This window comes from Theobroma umbraticum, unplaced genomic scaffold, assembly GCF_002168275.2.
Source record: "Theobroma umbraticum cultivar Fairchild unplaced genomic scaffold, ASM216827v3 scaffold_50.0, whole genome shotgun sequence".
NCBI lineage: Eukaryota > Viridiplantae > Streptophyta > Magnoliopsida > Malvales > Malvaceae > Theobroma > Theobroma umbraticum.
The window spans coordinates 5,033,054-5,053,864 of NW_018397261.1; the positions used below are offsets into that span (position 1 = coordinate 5,033,054).

Sequence of the window (20,811 nt, forward strand, 5' to 3'; positions counted from 1 at the left end):
AACATTACAAATTTAGAATAAGGCAACAGCATTACAAGTATAATTAACTATATAGATTTATCCTTAATTACATGAAAATAAAAAAAATTAAATTTTAAAATTATTCTAATCTCACAATTTCTCTTTAAATATATATATATATATTATACGTTTAAATAAATAAAGATATATATTATAATTAATTATTTTTTAAAAAAGTATTATAATTAATAAATTTATAAATTATAATTTTTATAATGTTAAAATAAAATAAAAAGTAAATATATTTATATTTAAAATATATATAATAATAATTATATTTTTACAAATTAACATAATAGATAAAGTATATATATTAAAAAAATATTACAAGTTAATTAATCATTATAATTTTATTAATTAATTTAATTCATATTCTTATCTTTATTAACAAGAAATTAAAAAAAAAAAACAAAACATAATCAGATTCGGGTATCAAGAATTCAAAAAATGATACCCGAACCCGACATTGGTAATAAAATTACTACCTCCAAACCTTATTATAAAATTTCCTAATTCTATATATATCTACAGGTATCCAGACACATCGGCAGATCAACCATCCAACTTGCGGAACTTTTTCTCTCATTTCCTCCGCCCATAACTCATTGCCCCTCCGCTCTACTCACCTCTCATCTGGCCGTCGCTCTCTTTCTACCATAGCCTGCCCCACTTCCGCTTATCCTCTCCTGGGCCCCGGTTCTCCCTCACAGATTTGGAGAAAAAAAAAATTAAAAACCTCAAGAATGCCCACACAAACAGACCAAATTGGACACGAAGGCCTTAAAATTTTTAAAATTAATCTTGAGTCCTCTCAACTCAAAAATCATTATAGTTCATGGATCCTAATCTAAATCAATTTATCTCAATCATCCACATTATTACATGCCTGTTCTCTTACATAAATACACATGTTAAACCTTTGCAGTCCTTTAAAAATAATCAGATCCTATAGCTTAGAATATATGTTGAGGCTATAATTACTGCCAATATCTTGAAAGTTGATGCAACTGGAAAGCGCAGCTGTGAGCTTCTTCACATCATCAGTTGTGTGCGCTGCACTCAGAGCGATTCGCAACCTAAATAAATGTACAAGTGCAAAAACATAATAATTAATTCCATTATTCCTCACGTTTTTGGACTGGTATATGATGCATCATTAGCTGTACGCCTTTACATAGAATGGATTGGTGGATTAATAGTATTCACTGCTCTGGGAACAACTTCACACTACCTTATTGCTAATGCTTAGTTCATCAGGTTTAACATGGAGTGATCTAGGTTGATGTGTAGGAAATAAAACACCAGGAATGCACATCCAAATTGGAATAAGAAAGAAAAAAAGAAGAAGCATGCTTTCTATCTTGAATGAAGGATATTTGAAAGTAATTGCAAATCAATATCACTTGCAACAGCCCTCATCCGGCGTCTTTCAGATCATTTCTGCCAAAGGATTGGCAACAGGTTTGTGCCAAATGCCTCAATTCCACATAAGGTTAAACAAGAAATGCCCAAAATAGACTACTAAGTATTAACTAATAGAGGAATAGGGGGTATAATACCAAGAAAGTTACCAGACAACTAAAACTGACAAGATGGATGATGATATTAAGTGCAACAAACCTGCAAGAGTTGGGTGGCACTGTTGGTGGTCTGATTGCAGTCAAATGGAAGCTGGATTTCAGCAACTGCCTGTTCCATAAGAAATGAAACAGTTAGAAGCTGTGCGTAGAAATGATTAGTCACTCATAGCCAAACAGGAAGAAAGAAGGGCGCAAGAGAGATGAAACCTGCTAGCTTTCAGGGCTTTCTCTTCGCTTCCCACAATAAGAGATATTATTGGACTGGAGATAGGGACTCCAGTCAGAGCACGAAAGTCCTGCACCCGGTCCCAAAGTGCTCTTCTACGCCACATCTCTCTTTTTGCCACAATAACAGCAGCTGCTAAGTTGTATTTATGTTGTTAGCAAGAAGGCAAAAGCTACAATTACATCTGCGCATAAGGGAAAAAGAGAATCACTTCTGATATTGTACATTCCACGATCACTTAATCTTATATTCTAGGAGAATGACTCCTAACAGTCAACAATCACACAGCTAAGCAACTGTGCTCTCGCCCACCCCTATCCTACCTGTCTTTTATTCCTAGAAGTTAATTCTCCCTGACTACATCCTATACGGATCATTACTCCAAAAGAAATAAATCCTGTTTGTGGTAATAATTAACAGAATAGAGAAGAACAGATCTGTTTTTGCTGAAATTCTGTGCATTAACCAAAAAGACAAAATTAAAAGGAACGCACGTCCCAATGAAAATGATGCTGAAGTTTACCATGTGCAGCAGCAGCTAAAGGAACTGGTGCTGCAGTAGAAAATATGAAAGAACGGCCCCTTGATTGGATGAGTAGCTTCCACTTTTTGCTGATCACATGGTATTCAAACCGGTCTGAGTAAATATGATATATGCACATAAAAGGACATGAAACATTCAATTCAGGGTACTCCCCATACTACACAAGCATTTTTGGTTAGTATATATAAGAGAGATGCGGAGAAACCTGGAAAACACAAGTCAATATACATTGCGAGCTCACATATCTTAAGGGGAAACATCATGAAGAATTTTTATATAAATATGAACTATGTCGTGCTACAGTGTAATTTGAAAGAATTTTTCCCCAGAAAAACGAACAAAATATATATTTTACCTAAGCATTGAAGAATCTGAATAGACAAAGATTCTCCTTTTAAAAGTCCATATTCATAGAGTTATCATATTGTAGCTCCGCAAACTTAGATAAATATCAAATGATTATAAACAGGACAGACCTATACAGGACAAACCTATAGATGCATCACAAGTCTAGATGATTATAAGTCAACAATGGCCCTCAAAATTGGGCATACTATATTGGAACCTATTACAATTGTAACTTCTACCACAGGGAATGAACCAGTATCCACAAATTTGCTCTCTTATTGCCTCCACAACAAAGAATAACTGTGCTCGCTCAGTAAATAAGACAAACTCACTTAATAACATTGTGTGAATAAGAGCAACAACTACATGCAACAATAAAAACCAAAGTTCTTCTGCCCAAAAACGAGGGGGGGGGCAGGTCTGAAGGCAAGCACAGTAGAGTTAAAAAAAAAACAGTAACCCAAAAAACAAGCTCAACCAACTGCTAAAATGAAAATTATGAAAAAAAACTGAAATGCAAATCTATAAATTACCTGCAGGCAATGAATCCACCTTGACAACCTGCTGCCTTGCTCAAAGTTCCAATGCATATATCAACATCTCTTTCACAATCGAATTCCTCTGCCACTCCTCCGCCACTCTTGCCACAAACAAATGTTCCATGTGCCTGGAAAGAATAGGAACACAACCTTTTGGTTATTTATGCCATATACTATAGAAGTATCATGTAACAAGGAAGAAGCTATCTCGTCTATACTTTGCACAGTCTCTATGAAAGTCTAGGCTGTCTAGTTAATGACTGAGAATAAATGGAGAATACTTCAACAAGATTAAGTTCACTGTCTTAAGTTAGATCTTTTCTTTTTCTTCGAATGAAATATGTAGAAGTACAAAATTTAATATATTGAAGGGCTAAATTAAATCCTGAAATAATTATCTACCACATTGATACCTAATCGCTCCATTCAGTTACATAAATGCCAGTGTGAACTTACATCATCAATGACTAACAAGAAGTTATGCCTCTTGCGTAGCTCCACAAGCTCCACCATAGGTGCAAAGTCTCCATCCATGCTAAACAAGCTGTAGAAGAGAATAAAGAACATATAATACCAGTCAAACAAACAGACAAAGAAATCAGGTTTTCAACCATGCAGTCATAGGACGTGAAAAGTAAGTTGCAAAACATGGTAGATAATACCTCTTTCATAAATGAACACATTTGCCAAAATCTCGTTATATTAAACACATATTTGGTTGATAAGATGCAAAACATGCAAGGTACAGTTGTAACAAACAGAGTGCCAAAAATTAAAGCCAATTTTCTCGGACATCCAAATAAGCATAAAAACAAGGGAGAAACCTTGTTTATTGTTTTTTTATAGCATAAAAAATGGCATTGTAACAAACAGTTGTAACATGACTAACCTATCAGTCACAACAACCTTTTTCTTCATTTTGCAACTTGATCTGTCAAAATAGGAAAACGTTGTCATTATGTGGCATGGTTATAGGAAGTCCGAGAAAGGGAAGGATCATCAGAGAATCTATGTGAAAGTAAAAACCTACAACAGTGCGTTGAGATGGGACATGTCACAGTGTTTATATACAAAGAATTCTACACTTCTTTGTCTTTCAGCGAGACGAATACCATCAATTATTGATGCATGGTTCAGTTCGTCAGAAAAAATGGCAATTTTTTCATCCTTCGAAGGCTTGTTGCCTGCCGCAAGGAGAGATGCTATGTTTCCAAGTGCTACCATAAATGCCATATTGGCTGAAAACCCTGTAGGACAAAGAAGACAATCCTAGAGCATAAATTGGGAAAAGGAAAGCATCAGTTTTCAGTTGAAAGTTTAGAATAGAATATTGATGGTTAAAAGAAAAAAAATTGAAAGAATAAGAATATTACAATGACTATAATCCACATAACAGATCTTGGATTTCAAAAACCAGTTTAAAACTTATAATCCAGTTGTGGACAAAATATCACTTGTGTCATTCAAGCTTTATCATTAATTATTATTCTCCAAACATGTTTAACACCTTAATGAATCGAACATACCAATAATGACTTAAATAAAAGAAAAGAAAGAATTAAATGTTAACAACTCTAGGTGTAAAATCTAATCCTAGGTCTATACCTCCTTCTTCTTTAAACTTGCCAAGCTTGACTCCAGTAATCTATGGTGGTAAGTATATCCACAGATTAAAGCAGAGCCCCTTGGGCCCATTCCATACTCTTCGACTGCCTGTTATGAAATTAATTTAGCAAAAGAAACAAATTTAATCAACAAATTTGGCAGAAAATTATGTCATAAAATGACTAGTCAATCAAGAGGCAAACCTTTGCAGCCGCTTTTCGAACTGCTGGATGTGAACTCAAGCCCAAATAATCATTTCCAGAGAACAAAATTAGCCGCTTGAATTGATGCTGACACGTGCCAAATTTATCATCAGCTAATCCTTCTCTATGGACAATCTCATCTCCTATAAGCCCAAGGAGCAAAATTTAATAAACAAAACTCAAAAGTTTATCATTTTTGGAGCGAAGTTCACTCATTTTCTAATCAAAGAAGAAGAAGAAGAAAAGGGTACTTGGCATCTACTACATTCATCCATTTAACATTCACCATTTCCCATAACTATATAAGCAAAATAAAAAGAACCCATTGTTTATTTTCAAACAGAAAATCAAAAGACAGAAATTAAAGAAAAAAAAAAGTACCAGAACTGGGAACCTCGAGAAGCCATTTACGGTAAGTGGGTTCAGAGATAGAGACTTCGATGGAGGAACGATCCCATGGTTGCAGTTCGTCGAACAACTCGTACTCTTCTTCATTGGAAATTCCAACGTTGGCCACTTCCGGTTGTACGCTGGAAAGATAAAGGGGTCTTAAAGATCGAAGCAGTTTGAGAGATTCAAGCTTTGAAACCGCTTCCTCAACCCATTTTTCCCACAAGCTGTTCGTCTCCATTTTCCAAAAGGTATGCTTTTTTTTTTCGTCTTTTGGGTTCCCAAAAAATAAGTAGATAAAAAAAGTATCCGCTTTTGTCTGGTAAGAGAAAGCGTACTACACAGAAAGAAGGGACCAGCGGCAGCTAGCAGTCAAGACCTTGAGAACAACGACAGTTGCTTTTTGGCTGTTTTGCTGTCTTCTTGTTACGCTTCAGACAAAATCACATGAATAGTGCCGAAGTTAGCTGAAAAACAATGCTTCTTTCTGATTGGCTTAAACTCTAGACTTTAGTAGGAGTAATATTTATTTTATTTTATTTTATTTTCCTACCAAAAAAAATTCTTATTTCATTTTTCAATAAAATTTTAGCAGTAATCTATGTCTTAAAATAGTTTGATTCAATATTTATTAGTGCTAAATTAATAATTTTGGTATTAAGAAACTTCTCAAAAAAAGAATTTTTATGTACAAGTTTTACTCTTTTTTATTTTACCACCACTTCACTTGTTCTATTAGGGCCACCTAGTAGACTCTAATGGTGAGAGATATGGAAGTGAGATAGAAAATAGGTGTAAATTTATTTAAAATCTTGAAAAGTTTATGATTATTTTGTTACTATTGCAATACTAAGTGATTGCTACACATTCTCATTGTTTGTTTTTATTTTAAAATTTATATATTCTATTGATAAATCTATTTGATTTGACTCATAAATTAGAATAATATTATAAACGTTTCAGTGATTAAAGATATAGAAAAAATAGTAATTTTTTAGATTAATATATTATTGCTGTGGAATTTACTTAGATGCACGAGACGCTTGAAAAAATTAAGCAATTAAATTGGTAAGAGATGAAAGGGGCAAAGAATTAAAATCACAGAACAATTTTGGACTTGACATTGTAATTTGTGTACAAGGAAAGAAATACACGAAGGAAAGCACTCGAGAAACTCAAATACATCGGGGTCAAGCCATTCCAACGAAATTCGAAAACGATACATCAAACATTAGCACCATTGTTTGTTGATAATAAACAATGGATCTATGTTCATGATCCAAACTAATCACACATATATTCTAAAGCTTGACATATAAATCGTAGTTATAGCTTCTGTTATCTTGGAATTTAACGTGACTGGATAGTATTTTTACAAAAGCTTTTATGTCCTCTATTGTGTGTATTAGAGTCAGAGTCACTCGTATCCTGGGAAAAAAAAACCATTGGAAGGAATAATGTGAAAAAAGAATGAACCCAATAGGGCAAGAAACTGCCCATTGGCATATCGAAGGGATGTAACAAGGACAAGGAAATGAGACCTGCAAGTGTTGGGAGGAACTGCTGGGGGTCCGACTGGCACCACTTAGAAACCAGATTCTAACAATGCCCTGTATTCAATGGCAAATTGACAGTACTGTTAGAAGCTGCTCAGTGATGAACATTATCAGTGAGAGAAAGAGAGAGATTGATCAGATCAGAGAGTGAGATGGAACAAACAGGCAAGCTTTTAACGTCGCCTCTTCATTTCCTACCACAACGGATACTATCTGACTTGTGACAGGGATTCCAGTCAGAGCTTGGAACTCTCGTGTCCGTTTCCGAATTTCCCTTCTACGCCATTGTTCAGTTCTTGCCACCACGATAGAGGCTGAAACATTCATACGTTGTACTCAACATAGTCAGCAGCAGAAGAATTAGACATTAATCAGCTACATACTCTCACATAGCTAGTTACTTTCTTTGTCTCAATTCTATTTCTTTAAAACGCTCATCATTGGATCCCTTACATATTATTTGATTGTGGAAGTAAAATAAGATGTATATGAGAGAAAAGAATCATTTATGCAACCCAATGCATTTATCATGAAGCCAAACCTTCTGTACTCCTGGAATTAGAAAACAAAATTTGAACATTACCATATGAGGCAGCTGCCAAGGGAACCGGCGGAGCTGTTGAAAATATAAAAGAACGACCACTTGGTTGAATGAATTGCTTCCAGATTTCGCTGTTCATGTAACATTCAGAGATCAGAAATTCACATAAACGGAATCTTGTGTTGGAAATTAAATCACACTTACTAATATTTCTCCATTAACATGGAATACGCTATTGGTGAGTTATATGGTGTAATTATGGGGTTACAGCATCTTTTTAGATGTTCCCCATACAAGGAACTTGCAATTTGACTTTTTTGTCTTTATTTAACGCTTTTTGCGTAGATAATGCTCAAGTTACCTGCATGCTCTGAACCCTCCCAGAGAAGCTGCTGCCTTACTCAAGAGTGCCGACGCATATGTCAATATCATTTTCACAGTTGAATTCCTAACGTATTTCCCCTCCGTTTTGGCCCCAAACAAAAGTTCCATGAGCCTGAAAAGTTTTTAGCATCAGTGTGGAAAACTACATCTTAGACTGTGACTCTGTATATACTAAATATAATATACGAATCTATTCCTTTGTAAGTACAACGAGACAAATATCCTATAATGGATTCTTATAATTTCCATAAATAACTGAATATTCAAAAGGACTTACATCATCAACGACTAGCAAAAATCCATTCTTCTTGCGTAGCTGGACCAGCTCAATCATGGGTGCAAAGTCTCCATCCATACTGAACAAGCTGTTAAAAGCAGAGTTTAAAGCTTAGTGCGCCTTTCCAAGATTAATTTCTCAGCTAAAATAGGATGAATGCCTTGAAAACCGAAAGAAGAAATTCAAATAGTAACATGGTTACCCTGTCAGTCACCACCACTTTTCTTTTCATGGTACAGTTTGTTCTGTGAAAGTACATGAGAATTAAAAACAAATACGTTCATTGTTTTTTTTTAATAATTAAAAAAAATTAAAATTTTTTAAATAAAAAATTATATATTAATTAATAAATTAAGTGTTCGAATGTCGCTCATTGTTATAAGATAGTAATGTACAAAAACAAGAAAAGAGTATAGAATTGTGAATATAAAAATAAACTTACAAGAGTGTGTTGAGATGAAACATGTCACAGTGTTTGTACATAAATTTAACACCTCCATATTGTTCAGCCAGTTTAATACTGTCAACGATGGATGCGCGGTTAAGCGAATCAGAAAATATGGCAATCTTTTCTTCCTTTGTTGGCCCCCTCCCCGCACTCAACGGCGGGGCAAGGCTTCCTATTGCTGCCATCACGGCCAAATTGGCTGAAAACCCTGAGGGCAAAGAAGACAGGCCTGGAGCATACACCCAAATGCACCCCGGTGTTAGTTTCTACTTGAAATTTCTATAATAAAAAATTTAGAATGATCCAAGAAGAAGTACAATAATCTGACACAGGCAAGTCATTCATGTAAGGCCATTCAAACCCGATGTTTTCTTCTTGTTCCTTATATATATATAAAATGTTATTGGGTATTATTGCCCAGAGACTAAAAAGAAAATTAGTTAATCACCCCAAAGGTATTTTTAAAAGGAGTCAAATAGAAAAAGATACTCAATAGTCAATCAAAATTTTATACATCATTCAATTCTTGTTCATATAAAAAATTAAATAAAATTTACAAAACATTAGACCTAAAAAAAATTGTTAATTAACATTTAAGCTATTAAGCTGACCTGTTAAAATATATCATGTTATGATCATATTATAATAGATTTATATGAAAACTTAATAAGTTTGAGTTAGTAGACTTAATCTTCCTTTTTTAAAAAAAAAAAATTGATAGGCTTAGCATATTGGATAGGGTGAAATTAGGAATTTTTTTGGATAGGGTCATAACCAAATAATAATAATAACTAAAAAAATTAATATTTAAATAAATTTTTTTATCTTTTCATGTAGTATTTAAATATTAGTATATAAATTATTTTTTAATAAATCTATTTTGACTTGAATCTTTGACCAACTCCTACAAATTTATAAAACAATTAATGGGCTTATTAACATCGTTAATTACGTAAAATTCTAACCTAAAATGGTATAACAAGTAAAAATTTTTTACATTTTAGTGAGTAAGTGGTGTCATGTGACACCATTTCTTCAATCAAATACATATATATATATATATATATATAGTAGTATTATTCTTTTTAGTTACTTATTAATTATTATGTAACATGTACATAGCTGATATACTAATTACTAAACGTCACAAATTGATAAATAGTTTTGTTTACCATTTTATTGGATCTTGTTAACACCATATTTTTAGTTTTTTTAAATTATTTTTGTTATAGTTAAATAGAGCAGGCAAAGTTTCTGTCCTACCTCTTTCTTCTTTAATTTGGCCAAGCTGGACTCTAGTGCTTTGTGGTAATCGGTGTATCCACAGATCAGAGGAGAACGCCTGGGACCTGTTCCATGCACCTCTGCAGCCTATTATTTTAAGTTGAAGCCCAAATTCATTCGTCAATTGAATATAGGAATAAGCCAACATAAAATTTTCTTTAACCCAAAAAAAAAAAAAGAAAATAATCATACCTTTGCGGTAGCTTTTGCAATTGAAGGATGCCTAGTCAAACCCAAGAAATCATTGCCAGCAAATAGAATTAGCTTCTTGCATTGCTGCTGCTGGTTTGGACTGAGTTACCATCGTCTCTTCCATTTTTGCAGATAAGTTCAGGTCCTTCACGTACATAGAGCCACCGGTAATATATCTATTAGCAACCACATTAATTATAAAAGCATATGTATAAGTTGTACGTGTAACGTATGTTAAGTTTGGTGAAGGAAATTGATACCATCGAGTAAACGCTGGAAGAAAGTGTCCGGAAGTGAAAATTTGGATAGAGAGTCGATCCCAAGGCTGAATCCCATGGAATGTCTCATATTCATCCGCTTGAGCTTCTTCTTCTTGTTGTTTTAGAGTGGGTAAATGCACGGGTCTTAGGGGCAAAAACATTTTGCGAGATTCGAGTTTTGCAAGTGCTTCCTCAATCCACAAATCCCATGAGCTCTTCCCCATAATTTCTGTTTTCAAAGCAAATGTCTTTGGGGCAATGTGTTTGTGTACAATAGGGAAGAGGCGCCCCAGTTGTGCTCAACTTAGTGCACTGATTTCTACTTGATCATGTCCATCCATATTTATAGTGGAACCTCTTATCAAATATAAAAACCTTAATCATCAAAAAATGACAACACCCGATCATTTAAACCAAATTTAATTGTTTTCTTTTAATTTGGACGCGATTCCACAAATCAGGTTGGAATATATATAATTAGATAGGAACCACAAGAGATATAATTGATTAAAACAGACCATTTGTTTATTTTATAATTAATTACATAAGAACAAATGAATCTTGCAATTCATCTTGTTTCTTTTTTACTTTCGGAAAGCATAAATAAGAATATCATTGCAGATCAGTGGTTACGAAGGCAAAAACCACAAGAAGACAAAAAAATTGCTGTGAATGGACCACCGTATCACAGCAACTCATACTGCTTAACAGCTTTTATTAAGACATTCTACTAAAGATGTTTAAAAACTAATTGCTTTCTATCTAATGTCTGGAATAGTTAGGACAAAATCAGGAATCCTTCTTAATTTGATCCCTTCGTATTTCATAAATTTAGCATAACTTTGGAGGAGTTGAGCCCAAGGTTAAGTAGCATTAGCAAAGGTAATTTTCACAGAAATTTCTTCCACAAAAGTGTATGGAAAGACATAAATTATTTAGTGTTATTTTATTAATAATTGAAAAAGGCTGATAGTTTTGAAGTAAAAAAAAAAAATCTAAAAAAATTAGTGAGGGAAAGGAGTATGGGTATTTTAGGATTTTAATATTTTATTAACCATATTAGACGGTAAAGAAAAAATAAAAAACATTTTGAAATAAGAGAGGTTAAAGCTAACTTTAATGAGAAAAATTTTTATAATTTACTCTCGAGAAATCAATGAAAACAACATCAATATAAAAAGCCAACAAACTCAAACTTAAATTCACATGAACTCAACACAATTTACACCAAAGTCTCACTTATTATAAAATAATTAGGCTAAAAACTAAGGATTAGATTAACTTTTTTTTAATTGTAGTTACTTAAAGTTTCAGAGTTATAAAAAAATAACATAGCAGTTGTTTTCTTCCTACATTGTAAGTTAGGAGATGAAGACATACGATCTTACAGCCAATTAATGTTTTGTACTTTCTTTTGGAAGTGTATAATTTTCTTTGCTCGGACCATGTCAATAAATTATGGAAAGTCCATTGCTAAATAGCAAAAAATTTAAAGTGGCATACGAGTTGATGAGGTTAATAAAATTATCTTTAAAAAAAAAAAACTAGTATACATACAAATTTGCTTGCCGCTGTACAATATAAAAGATAAAACAAATTATAAATGTGTTTGATATTATACATGACTTCATACATGCAAAACAAGAACTAATAACTCAAGCCTAAATTGTTTTATGATATAATTGGCTCATTTGGACGTAATAGATTCCTTTTGAATTATTAGATTATTTATAGACAATATTCAATTGATATTTTCCTGTCAAGTTCAATGATTATAATCGATGTCTTAATTATTGTGGGAATGGCATCAATCGTGATGCACATAATGTTAAATAGATATTTTTCTTTATTATTGATATATGTATAGATATTGGTTATTTTACTACAGAATATTTCCAATAAAATTTTTTAATCAAAACCTACAATTAAGATTAATATATGATGTTGAATTGAAGTTAAAAGGACTATTATGCGATATGCAAAATCGTTGTGCTCTTTTTCATGTCAGTATTTTTTGAATTAAATTAGGGTAATCTAATAATTGAAAATGACAGAAAATAATTGATAAAAAAAATCAAAATTATTATATCTGAAGATGAGTAAGTAAGACTTATAAATAATTCATATAAAAAATGGTTTTAATTAATTTAAGACAACTTTCTTATCAAAATTCAGAAAATAGCCATGACATACCCAAACTTTAAAATGAGATGGAACTTTGATAAAAGATGATCCAAATACTAAAAATGAACCAAATCTGAAACAAAGTGAAACCCTAAAATTGGTGGAACAGGGCTCGACCTTCCCCATTGTCCACCCTCCCACAATTTGAAGAATTTTTCTTAGTGGTGCAAAGTTGTTGCCATAGCCAAGATCCATGTGAAAATGGCAAAGGCATAGCCACTTATCATTGGAGTCACAGCAAAAACTACCTCCTCCACCGACATGACTGTCCATTGAACACAGAATTATCCAAATTGGTCTTTGGTCTTAATCTTACTGTCCCATTGTAAAGATTTAAATAAACCATTTTGACACTGTCATTAACGAGCACGGCTCGCATAGTTTCATGTCTTTTTGCGTAGAAGCTGGCTTCATGCATGGTTTGGTAGATATTTACGGTGGCGAAGGGATGGAATCTTCATCTCCAAATTTAACTCCAGAGTCAGCCATTTGATTGTTGAAGGTTACTAGAACTTGTGAGAAATGAAAATAATACTAGACCATGTTTCACGTGATAGCCGGATGGGGAACAATACCTACAAATATGCATTACATTTTCACTTTTCAGGCTCTCTAACTCTATCCATGTACACTAATCTGAAAAAGAATTTAGCCGCCTTCCTCCCTCTCTCGCTGCTATTCTCTTCACCGCCTTTCAGCCCTTATCCGAATCTTGGAGAATCACAGCAAATCAGAGATTTTGATCACCCTTATGTCAGTGACAATAGACAAATCTACAACTTGCCCCAGGTATTCATATTGTTTTGTTACTTCTGAATCAGTCCAAAATCTCTCAATCAAGGTATTGGAGTTAAGGGAAGGTGAGTGTGGCCACCATCACTCTTCAATTTTTAATATTTTTATTATTGTAAGTAGAAAATTTAATATATATATATATATGTACTCTTTATGTAAAATTTTAAATTTGTCATTATTCTCAATAATCTTATTATCTTGAAACATCTTTTGTTTCAGAACAAACACAAGTTGTCGAAAGTAGCTTTCTATGCCATCTCATGGTCAATATGGCTTCAGCGGAATGACATGGTTTCCAAAAGAAAGGTGTGGGATGTTGAACAGATGTTTCAAGTAACTAAGCCATTTGGGCAAAAGCTAGGTGACCCTTCAAATACGATACTATTTTGAACACTTTTAGGAACCAACTCTGATGACATGATTGGTTGGAGGAAATGGAATAGTTATTCTTCTTATATTTTTATTTTTGAGATAAAGCTTCATTGATTTAATAAAATAGCTATTCTTCGAAATAACCATTATAAGAGAAGCCTGAATAGTCATTATCAAGGCCCTCTCGATTATGGTTATTCCAAATTGTTGAGAATAAGAAAAAAAATTAATTAGATAAATATACCCTTTTACAATTTAAAAAATTATTTTATAAAAATATACTATACCTATTTTTTACTCTCTCTTCTTCACTCCTCTCTCCAAAGCACAGAAGATACAAATTTTTTTACTTTATTTTCAAAAAATAAAATAAAATATTTAAATATTATTTAATATATTAATATGATTTAACTATAATAAATATTATTTAATATTATTTAAATTTAATAAAAAATATATTTTATATTTTAATATTAAATATTATTTAATTATAATAAAAAGTATACTTATCTTTTAATAAAATAAATTCTTTAATTTTAATAAAAAATATTTTTTTCTCATCATAGTATTTTTATTTTTTAAATAAAAAATCTTTAAATTTTAATAAAAGATATTTTTATCATTTAACCATTATTCTTTATCTATTTTTAAAATTATTCCTACCAACCAAACAATGGAATAAGTAATAATAACAATTTTTATGCTATCCCTTTCTCATGAACTAATCTATATAATAATTATTCTTTCTCTATTATATTCTCTCGAAATTATTATTCTATTCTCATTCTATTCCTTCCGGTGAGCCAAACATGCTATGAGAGTTACTGTAAAGAATGCAAAAAAGGAAAGAGTGGCTGAAAGATGGAGTAAACCAAGCCAAGGAGAATTGAAATTTAGTGTTGATAGGCATATTAAGATTTTATTCTACATGTCTGCTGGGGTGGGGACTCCACCATTGCTGAGATTAGAGCTATTAGAGAAGCTTTCTTTCAGGTTTCAACATTAAAATGGGCTTAATCACACTTATTAATTCGGGAGAGTAACTCCAGATATGCAGTGAAGTGGGCTAATAGACCAGAAGAAGCACCTTGGAGGTTGTGGAAATGGATCCTTCACATTGAGAGATTAAAAATGGAAATTAATGCATGGAAGGTTAAACACATTTATCGATGTATACATTTATTTTTTTTCAAATAAAAATAATAATATATAATAAATAAAATAAATAAATCAAAATGAAAAAAAAAAACTAAAACGCATGCTTAGCTTCTATAGTTCAAAACCTTAGACAAACGGGTTCCATAAAAACTTGTGAAAGTAAGTTTCTTAAATAATTCTCTAGGTGAAAATATTCACATATCCCACTAGTATGATAGTTGAATTTAAAAAATATTCTTAATAAAAAGGTTTTCGTTTAGTATTATTCGAATTTTATGTCATGCATTTCATAATTGCATTATGTACACGTCACACTTGTAAAATTAAATAAAATATTTAATTTGTTAATAAAATAAAAAATAAAGTAAATAAATAGTAATTAAAGAAACATGAGAATAAAATCTAACAGTTTTGATTATAATAAGATAACATATAATTAAATTGTACCGTTTTTGAAACGAGTATCACAAGGATACTAATTCTTCTTCGTACGTAACTGTTTTTCTTAACCCAACTCTAAAAAATCGCAGATCAAGTCATTGTTCTTTCGACGGACTTAAAATCAATTTAAGATATCGTTAAAAAAAACTAACGTAATGGATGATCAATTGCACCTAGATAAAAAAGATTGGTAGCAATTTTTAAAATTTTTCAGCTACTAGTAATCGGGTTCTTGGACTTTGCACATTACGACAAAAGAGAGAAAAATAAAATGGCTGACAACCTTGCTAAAGCTAGGATTAACCGACAAAAGGAGCTCCTTCACAATTTTGATTAAGCTGATGGGGAGAATTTGATTGGGATGGAGGAATTGGCGGGGCAAGTGGAATCTCACTGACTGCTTTCTGTGAGTTTGTTTGTGTTTTATCTCCTGCTTCTATCTTTGTTGATTGTTGGACTTGATTTTGATGCTTCAGGTTTTTTAGCTTTGTTGATAACTTCAATACTGTGCTCTGTGTTGTAAGGGGTGGGTACACTGTCGTATGTAAGAGAGAGGGGATTTGTTTTTTGTTTTGGTGATTGATGAGTTATTTTATGTCATGAGAGACATTGTTCTTATACAGAGAACGTTGAGGTTTTTAGGCCGTTATGCTAGAGAGATGCACAACGCCCTTAAATCCTCATTTTGTTATTGTCAAGGGAGCTTTACTCCCGGATTGAATGAAATTTGTTACTTTTCAATATATATATCACACCCAAAAGAGATCCAAGAAACCGCACAAATTCAAGACCCAATCCAAGTGTGAAAAATAGACTGGAACTGAAACCTGAAGCGTGGAGCCGTCGTAAGGCCGCTGCATTTTGTGGAGTAACTTCGTAGTCTTCTTCATTGCCTTTTGTTTCTTCTTCTTGTTGACTGGAGAGATAGAATAGGCCTTTAAATAGGTGCAAGCAGCTCGAGAGAGATTAAAGCTTTGAAGCTGCTTCTTCTACTTACTCCAGCTATTCTACCACTCAAGACCTTGGATGCGGTGCAGGCCGCGCGCAATGTAAATTTGTGGTAATTTGGCAATTTCTTTTGGGAAAAAAAATTGTATATTTGTTGGCTATAAACAAAGATTTCATAGAGCGATTCTATGTAGATAAATGGTTTATTTCTGCTCCATCTTTATTTGCAAACATGTTTCAATTCGACTTGGTACACTTTTTTCTTCAAGGACATTCGATAAAAATAAAATGATATGGTCCCTAGATCATGGATCGATATGATCCATAGACGATGGACCTATATGATCGAAAAAGGCAATCGAAATTCTACAGCTTGGCAAGTAAATTAGAGTGACGGTTACTGATATCTTGGAAATTGATGCAATTGGAGAGTGCTGTTACAAGTCTCTTTATGTCATCTGTTGTGTGCACTGCAGTAAGTGTCACTCGCAACCTGACAATGATAATGGAAGAAAAAGGATAGATGAAAAGCAAAAAGATTACAAAGTGCACAATGGTACAATTGCATTGCTACACTAGGGTATTTTAGGACAAACGACTAGATGCAGCAAAATCAGATAAACATGCCTAGGTAAGGGTAGTAAGGAAAGGGCGAACTAACCTGCATGAACCAGGAGCTACAGCTGGAGGTCTGATTGGCGTCACGTAGAAACCAGACTTCACCAGATACCTATTCCATGGCAATTGACACTGTCAGATGAATTTGGACAGTAGATGAAACATAATCAGAGACAGAGAAGGAAAGACAGCACAAACCGGCTAGCTTGGACAGCTTCCTCTTCAGTTCCGACAACAATTGATATTAGGTGACTTGTAATGGGGATTCCAGTAAGAGCATGGAACTCTCGCATCCTCTCCTGAATTGCCCTTCTGCGCCAGGTTTCTTTTCTCGCCACAATAACAGCAGCTGCCAAGTCGACATAGTCAGTGACAGAAAGCATTTATAACATGAACGCAAGATTCCTACATCAAAGTACGCACCATCTATCTACAATATGGTTCAAGTATAGTATTTAGGTGAGTGAATAGTTGCTAACAAGAAGAAACTGCAGTTTACCATGTAAGGCTGCAGTGAAGGGTACTGGAGCAGCGGTTGAAAATATAAAAGCGCGTCCCCTTGATTGAATAAACTGCTTCCACTTTTTTCTGTTCATGTGGCATTCAGAATCACAAACTGATGAAACATAATGTTATATGCTCCTAATCCTATACAGTGGACAGTGCCATTCGATTCTTTGTTTAATTCCTTTTTTGGGAGACCTATTTGAAGGTGTTTGAAGTTACCTGCAGGCTATGAATCCACCAAGATTAGCTGCTGCCTTACTCAGAGAACCAGAGCATATGTCGACATCTCTTTCACAGTTGAATTTCTCAGCCACTCCTCCACCGTTTTCTCCACATACAAATGTTGCATGAGCCTGAAACATTGAACAGAGGGTATCTTGGTCTGTATCAGACTCGACTAGAAATGCATAGTAAAGGAATCTGACAGGGATTTATCTAGGAATTTCGTTTTCAGATTATTTTTCTATTTTAAAGTTTGATTCTTCGGCTATCCGGTCCATACGTAATTGATCTTTGTCTTCAAGGACAGACATGAAAGCAGCAACTTTTATCATCTGTAAAAACATAGAGGACTTACATCATCGATCACAAGCAAAAATCCATGCTTCTTGCGAAGCTCAGCCAACTCTAGCATTGGTGCAAAGTCTCCATCCATACTAAACAAGCTACAAAAGACAGAATTCAGGTCCTGGCGATCAGTTTCCGAATCTTCAATCAGTATATTTAATCTTCTCAGCATCAAAAAACACAAAACGTGAATTAAGTGGCTATTGAAAGTAGAAATTCAGTAATCAACATGACAAACCTATCTGTCACCACAACTTTTTTCTTCATTTTGCAGCTTGTTCTGTAAAAAACCAAAACTCATTGCTATATATAATATGCGCAAACACTTGTCAAAATAAATCCAAAACAATAATGGTATTGAATTCTAAATGTAAAATGAACCTACAAGAGTTCGTTAAGATGAGACATGTCGCAGTGTCTATATACAAAATGTTCCACACCTCCACGTCGTTCAGCAAGATATATTCCTTCAATTATTGACATATGGTTAAGTGAATCAGAAAATATGGCAATTGTTTCCTCCTTAGACGGCTTCTTCCCTGCAGCCAATAGAGGGGCAATGCTTCCAATCGCTACCATTAAGGCTGTATTAGCTGCATACCCTGTAGGACAAAGAAGACAGTCCTGGGAGCATGAATTGGAAACAAGAATGGATCAGTTAATTTCCAGTCTAAAATATAAGAATTGACTATGCAAACGTCAAGGGTGAACTCACAATATATCTTCAATCCAATAAAATACTAACCCTTTTGATAAATTATGCTGTTATTTTACTAAAATCAAAGCAAGCAGCAGTCATCAGTGAACTAAGGATAACGAACTCAGGGCACTCTATTTACACGGTGCAAAAATTATTATTATTATTATTATTTGATATAAGGAAAAGGAATTTAAACTTTATTTTTTAAGCAGGGATATTATGCACCAATTAATGAGTGAAATGCTCAAGTGTTTACCCGTGCAAAAAGTTCGTTACCTCTTTCTTCAATAAGTCCGCCAAGCTAGATTCCAAAGATCTGTGATAATTGGTGTATCCACAAATCAACGCAGATCCCCTAGGGCCCATTCCATGTTCCTTAGCAGCCTGATTTAGAGTTCAAAAATCTCTTAGAGAGAAATTCCAGATCAGATCATATAATCTGCTTACTATGAAGACTGTTTCGTTATTTCAATTCCTTGAGAAGTAACCAATTATCAAGAATACCTTAGCAGTAGCTTTTGCTATTGTTGGATGCGAACTCAAGCCTAAGAAATCATTACCACAGAATAGAAATAGCTTCTTCAATTTCTTTTGGTTTGCATTGTCTTTATCAATAGGTAAATCATCTCTCCACACGACTTCATCATCTCCTATAGGATTACAACCAAAAGCCAATTTTGATATGTCATTGTTAGAATATTAACATAAGCATATGTCTGCTTGAGAGGAAATAATGAGGGGCACGTGGGAAAAAAAAGAACCCTGTTACAATTTCCAAATCGAGAATAAACAAACAAATGACTTATAAAAGGTAGTACGTAGACTATGACCCTAAAGTATATATTTGGGATTTTACTTAATGAAATGATCAGCTCGGTTCAGCTTCAAGTGAGGTGGTGTGACTCCCTTCGATCTTCATTACTGACCATGACTAAGAAGCAAAACTAAATTGGACTCTGGTTTGCAATTAGTAATTAGGAAAAAGAAAAGAAAAACATAAACGTGCGTGTATGATGACCCAAAAGCCTTAAATGTGGTCGGAAGATCATTGCCTTTCCTAGCAACCATGCACTATTAACTTTGTGAAGAAAAATACGCCTACCACGAAGCCACTGCTGGAAGAAAGACTCTGAGATTGAGACTTCAACAGCGGACCGATCCCATGGTTGCAGTTCATTGAATACATCGTATTCTTCATCGTCTTTCTTTTCCGTTTCTTGTTTTTGTGAGAGCTGAATGGGCCTTATAGGCCGAAGCAACTTGAGAGATTCAAGCTTTAAAAGTGCTTCTTCTACCCAGAAATCCCATGAGCTCTGCTCCATTTCCACTTCAAGAAGGTAACTAATTGCTTTGTGCCTCTGGGAGAGTGGCTCTGCTTAGGTCGGTCTAGTTCATGGAGACAACCTTTTATCCTATCTCAGCTATTTACTAATGACTTGCTAGTAGGTTAGATTCTTTATGGATAATAATTGATACAATAATTTCTATTAGAGGGAAGAGAAAAAAAATTCACATATATTAATTTTAAGATATTTTAGGTGCACGATAAGACTTTAACATAATATTTGAACAAATATTGTCTCTCTTTCTTAGACTCTTGTAAAGGACTATATATTCCTCTATTTCAAAATTAAAAGTTGAATGTTCAATTTCATAATATTTTTATCAACAAAATCAATTTTTATTATTATTTATTATCAATTTTGAAAAGTTCTAAACTCAAAAATTTTCATTCTCATGATATTATAAAAAAATTATTATCAAAATCATTTATATTTTACAAAAGAAAAAAGGAAAAAGGAAAGTGGCTACATGATAAAAGGAGAAAAATGACTATTGAACATGGATGTTACTGTGAACAGAGATAAAGTTAGTCAATTTTTATTAAGAGGTCAAAAGTTACAAAAAATAAAAGTTAAAAATTTTTAAAATTAATTTATTGAACTTAACCATTAATAATAAAAAAATTTAAAATAAATAATAATTTTATAACATGTAAATAAAAAAATAAAAAGAAAAAAGCTTGTAATAGTGCATTAGAAAAATTTTATTCGACAATGGTAATATTCTTTTTAATATAAACAACTAAATTATTTATAAGAAATTTATCATTTATTTTGTTT

The 20,811-nt window shown here is 33.2% G+C and overlaps 2 protein-coding genes and 1 pseudogene across 2 annotated transcripts; all 3 read right to left on the reverse strand.

Moving 5' to 3' along the window:
• Positions 1-786: 786 nt before the first annotated feature.
• On the reverse strand, positions 787-5,791 carry LOC110418249 (8-amino-7-oxononanoate synthase-like). Its single transcript, XM_021430921.2, has 11 exons — positions 5,448-5,791; positions 5,067-5,209; positions 4,864-4,971; positions 4,289-4,527; positions 4,148-4,189; positions 3,715-3,802; positions 3,253-3,386; positions 2,351-2,439; positions 1,809-1,959; positions 1,642-1,710; positions 787-1,097 (listed from the first exon to the last, which is right to left on the reverse strand). Exons 1-11 carry the CDS (start codon positions 5,695-5,697, stop codon positions 968-970), a joined length of 1,443 nt encoding a protein of 480 aa, XP_021286596.1. The 5' UTR covers positions 5,698-5,791; the 3' UTR covers positions 787-967.
• Positions 5,792-6,757: 966 nt separating this feature from the next.
• On the reverse strand, positions 6,758-10,622 carry LOC110418565 (8-amino-7-oxononanoate synthase-like; annotated as a pseudogene).
• Positions 10,623-16,487: 5,865 nt separating this feature from the next.
• On the reverse strand, positions 16,488-20,090 carry LOC110418197 (8-amino-7-oxononanoate synthase-like). Its single transcript, XM_021430855.1, has 11 exons — positions 19,791-20,090; positions 19,193-19,338; positions 18,965-19,072; positions 18,374-18,612; positions 18,227-18,268; positions 17,999-18,086; positions 17,641-17,774; positions 17,414-17,502; positions 17,113-17,263; positions 16,958-17,026; positions 16,488-16,789 (listed from the first exon to the last, which is right to left on the reverse strand). Exons 1-11 carry the CDS (start codon positions 20,008-20,010, stop codon positions 16,663-16,665), a joined length of 1,413 nt encoding a protein of 470 aa, XP_021286530.1. The 5' UTR covers positions 20,011-20,090; the 3' UTR covers positions 16,488-16,662.
• Positions 20,091-20,811: the final 721 nt, after the last annotated feature.